This window comes from Siphateles boraxobius, unplaced genomic scaffold (assembly GCF_051911475.1).
Source record: "Siphateles boraxobius isolate OS27281-9 unplaced genomic scaffold, OSU_SipBor_1 240, whole genome shotgun sequence".
Classification (NCBI taxonomy): domain Eukaryota; kingdom Metazoa; phylum Chordata; class Actinopteri; order Cypriniformes; family Leuciscidae; genus Siphateles; species Siphateles boraxobius.
The window spans coordinates 675,001-680,000 of NW_027508856.1; the positions used below are offsets into that span (position 1 = coordinate 675,001).

General features: G+C 42.8%; 1 protein-coding gene across 1 annotated transcript in view; it reads left to right on the top strand.

Annotated features, from left to right (window-relative positions):
• The window catches only part of ephb4b (eph receptor B4b), a 51,007-nt gene that overhangs the window by 11,159 nt on the left and 34,848 nt on the right, over nucleotides 1–5,000 (top strand). The window contains exon 2 of the mRNA XM_077241857.1: nucleotides 2,900–2,970. Coding sequence (XP_077097972.1) covers nucleotides 2,900–2,970 — 71 coding nt within the window. The remainder of the gene's footprint in view (nucleotides 1–2,899; nucleotides 2,971–5,000) is intronic.

The window sequence follows — 5,000 nt, forward strand, 5'->3', positions numbered from 1 at the left end:
CAGCTTAAAGGCCGTGTTGCAGGGTTAATTTTTCAACGAATTTGTGCAATTTGCTTGTCGGTAATAAACATTTAAACTGTTATCTATTGTATTGTTGTTGAGTATCACAAAACGGAATATAATACGAAAAAGTAGGTTCTATCTTACAGCGGTTTGCAACGATTCTCCGTTTCCCCACAATGCATTGCATTACGTCACCTTGGGGAGAGAATATACCAAAGCCCGCCTTGAGAGCATTGAGAGTGACTAGAGAGACGAGTAGTAGACGAGAGTATTCAGATAGCGCAGATTATAGTTACATACATACATAGATATAGATAGACTAGTGTATGCGGCAACTGCACATCCAATGGCGCGGGCGCCTCTGACGTGCGACCAACTCTACGTTGTCAATCTACCTACTATATATATCCATCTATTTATCTATCTAGCTGCTAGCTATCTATGCTAACGTTATGCTATCTGGCTGTCTTCCTATCTCTCTCTATACCGCCCACACAAGCACCTGCCAAACACAGCGACAGACACGCGGCGGCTACGTTTGCAACAACATTTTCAGCGGAGGAAGAGATAAACGCTTAGAAACGCCCGTATGGCTAGCATGATGCCTTCTATTTCTAGATGACAAAGACAAAGTTTACCAGTACTCTACGACACTATGACAAAGGTTGCTGGTACTTATCTGAACTAACGTCATGATCACTGCCGCTAGATATAAAGAAAACGTTGATTTTACACTCGGTGCTATTCAATGGCAGTAAAAAAACCATATGTGTGGTTATTGTGCACTGCTGCTCGTAGACTAGCTCCAGCGCTCATTGCTGCGCTGCTAAATGATAGCAACTCACCAGGACACTTCACCAACTCTCCACTCATGCATTTAATTGGCTTTGACGGCCATCAGTTCTTGGTAATTCCTCATTTGCCCTCTCACGCCTGGCCGGGTCGAGATTATACGGCCGCGGCCCATCACACATGTTGGCTCTTCCTCATCCCAGTCGGTCGCCAGTTCTAACGCTAGGCTAAGGCCTTTCCTCCGCTTCTCCCCAACGTGACGATCACCGAATTGCGTAAAGAAAAAAAACGTTAATACCAAAAACGTAAAAAACTGGTCTTTAAGACCATTTCTGAGACATTTTAAAAATGATGTTCATATCTTGAGTGATTTATGTACCCATTAATCGACAGTGGGGGTTCACCTGCAACATGGGCTTTAAGTAAGTTCAGTGATGGTTCATATTTGCTGTAATAAAGTTGTTAATTTAGTTCATTTATATATATATAGCCGGTCTGGAGAAAACCGTGATGTCATCGTCCAGCTCAGATCAGTACTTGTATAATAGTGTCAATGCAGGAGATCAATAATATTGTTGAATATTAAATTAAATGTTATATTAAATGTCTTCAACTAAGCAGCCGAAGGCGTAAAATGCGACAAACACTGCATCAGGGCAGAATGGAGAAACGAGCCAGCAGTGTCTGATTATGATTATTATCAACTGGCCAGAATTTTGAGATCGCAACAGACGTGAAGGACTATAATGCGTTAAGAGCTCGCTCAAGTACTGCGGTGTGTGTGTGTGTGTGTGTGTGTGTGTGTGTGTGTGTGTGTGTGTGTGTGTGTGTGTGTGTGTGTGTGTGTGTGTGTGAGTGTGAGTGAGAGAGAGAGATGAGATCTGCTGGATCTTCCTCAAGTTCTCTCTCTCATTCTGTCTCTCCCTGTAATTATCGATGAGTTGATTAGAGGTGTGTGTGTGTGTGTGTGTGTGTGTGTGTGTGTGTGTGTGTGTGTGTGTGTGTGAGTGAGAGAGAGAGATGAGATCTGCTGGATCTTCCTCAAGTTCTCTCTCTCATTCTGTCTCTCCCTGTAATTATCGATGAGTTGATTAGAGGTGTGTGTGTGTGTGTGTGTGTGTGTGTGTGTGTGTGTGTGTCCAGTATGAGCTGTAATTTTGCTGTTCCGCTCCACTGATACTCAGGAATGAGCAGGAATACTGCCAGCCCTTCTGTGTGTGTGTGTGTGTGTGTGTGTGTGTGTGTGTGTGTGTGTGTGTGTGTGTGTGTGTGTGTGTGTGTGTGTGTGTGTGTGTGTGTGTGTGTGTGTGTGTGTGTGTGTGTGTGTGTGTGTGTGTAATAAATGAAAATGTCACTGGATCATGTGTTTGGCTCTCTGGACTGCCTCCTGGGTATCATTGTGTTCTCCCTGAAACAATAGCAGAGACAGAGGGCATGCTGGGATATTTCCCGTGCTCTTCCTCTGCGTGCGGCGCTAAACGCTGTGGTTTGACGAGTCGTTTTCAATCATGACGGATGAAATGGAAAGCGGTTCAGATGTTGAACTGGGCGTTGATTGCTAGCGCTCTGTGTTTGCGCAGCATTAGCCTGATCTACAGCCAGAACTCATCAGAAACACATTACACTGCATTACATACGACAGCACTCACATCTACTGTGATTATCCGTCTCCGGCTTGTAAAAAAATGTCCTGTAATTACAAGTTGGAAAGTTAATTAAAAATGAATTTGTCACAACTAAAACAGCTCCAGTTGGGAACCTCTATTCATGATTATGATGTTGGTTAATGTGTGTTAATGAGTATTTTACTGTCATTAGCAGCAGAACAGCACAAAACTTTCGTTATAGTTAATATTAATTAATATAGTATATATTAATAATTTCTCATCAGATTATTCTTGATCATGATGAGCTGTTGTTTAACTCTCTCTCTCTCTGTCTCTCTCTCTCTCTCTCTCTCTCTCACTCTCTCTCTCTCTCTCTCTCTCTCTCTCTCTCTCTCTCTCTCTCTCTCTCTCTCTCTCTCTCTCTCTCTCCCTCTCTCTCTCTCTCTCTCACTCTCTCTCTCTCTCTCTCTCTCTCTCTCTCTCTCTCACACACACAGAGGTGCTGATGAACACAAAACTAGAAACATCTGATCTGAGATGGACCATCTACCCCAACACTGACCCTGAGGTGACACGCACACACACACTCTCTCTCACTCACTCTCACTCACTCTCTCACTCTCTCACTCACTCACTCACTCACTCACTCACTCACTCTCACTCACTCACTCTCACTCACTCACTCACTCTCACTCACCCACAAACACTCTCACTCACTCACTCACTCACTCACTCACTCACTCACTCACTCACTCACTCACTCACTCACTCACTCACTCTCACTCACTCACCCACACACACTCTCTCACTCACTCTCTCACTCACTCACTCTCACTCACCCACAAACACTCTCACTCACTCACTCACCCACAAACACTCTCACTCACTCACTCACTCACTCACTCACTCACTCACTCACTCTCACTCACTCACCCACACACACTCTCTCACTCACTCTCTCACTCACTCTCTCACTCACTCTCTCACTCACTCACTCACTCACTCACTCACTCACTCACTCATGAGTCAGATATTGAGTCAGATGTAAATGTCACAATCTGATTATCTTAGTCTCTTCCACTCCTCAATTTGCCTGTTTTAATGAGAAACGAGTTGCCGTTTCTGGAGTGAAAACATGATAATGTTATAGAGTGTTCTAGTGTTTAAGCCCTAATTAAATAACTGTGTAAAGTAGTATTTTAAAGTCCCCCTGTGGTGAAAATCCAGTTTTTAATGTTGTTTATGTGTCTATGTGGTGTTTTTAATATGCTTTAAGACAAACCATGTGTAAACTCATAAGTCGACAGCATTGCTGAGTATTTCCTCCTTAAAACTGCAGTGAACCAAAGACAGTCTCAAAAACACGCTTTGAAATCGCTGGTGTTTCTGACGTCACAAACTATCGTGTAACCAGTGGTGGGTGTAATTAACTATTAAAGGTGGAGTATGTGATTCTCTTTTTTGTCAATTTTTTCAAAGTAACTTGAAATCCTATTCCTAACCCACTTACAGCCACTTAGTTAGAAGCACTGAAATAAAAAATTAAGCAATTTAATCATCTGTGGAACGGGCAGGACTCAAAAAACTCCAGCCAATCATTTCCAAGACCACCTAGCATCATTAAACAGTAAGTTCGTCAATCAAACGGTTGCACCACACCCCCCTCCCCCAGCACGCGTGACACCCTTCGTGCGCATACTCGAAGCTCGTGACGCATGCGCATCTAATCAGTAAAGCCGGTTGCATGATTAGTAGTAAATCGTCAGTGCAATCTCTCGCGCATCTGAGTTTTCGCTCGTGCATGATTGCGCATCCATGTTCTTCGAATGGGTGGAGTCAGGGCCAGCGTTGGAGGAAAGAAGGTAGGACCATTTTAATTGTGTATTTTCAAAATCTACCGGTCGTTTTCCAAATCACATACCCCACCTTTAAGTAATTAGTTACTGCAATTTAATTACTGTTCCCTAGAAAAAGTAAAGTAAGGAATTATTCTTAATTTTTCTGTAGCTAAATACTGTGTATAGACAATCCGATCTCACGACAATTCGTACGAATTAGCCACCTTTTAAAATGCGTATGAAATGCCATGGAATCGGACTGGTATAAGCCAGTGGTTCTCAACTCAAAAACAGTTTCATGTCTATCCTTGTATTATTCAGCTGGTTGAGGTTGATATGGGATTTATGGGATGTAGGAGTAGATGTAGGAGTAGATGATGTAGGAGTAGATGTAGGAGTAGATGTAGGAGTAGATGTAGGAGTAGATGTAGGAGTAGATGTAGGAGTAGATGTAGGAGTAGATGTAGATGTAGGAGTAGATGTAGATGTAGGAGTAGATGTAGATGTAGGAGTAGATGTAGGAGTAGATGTAGGAGTAGATGTAGGAGTAGGAGTAAATGTAGGAGTAAATGTAGGAGTAGATGTAGGAGTAGATGTAGGAGTAGATGTAGGAGTAGATGTAGGAGTAGATGTAGGAGTAGATGTAGGAGTAGATGTAGATGTAGGAGTAGATGTAGATGTAGATGTAGGAGAGATGTAGATGTAGGAGTAGATGAAGATGTAGGAGTAGATGAAGGAGTAGATGAAGGAGTAGGAATAG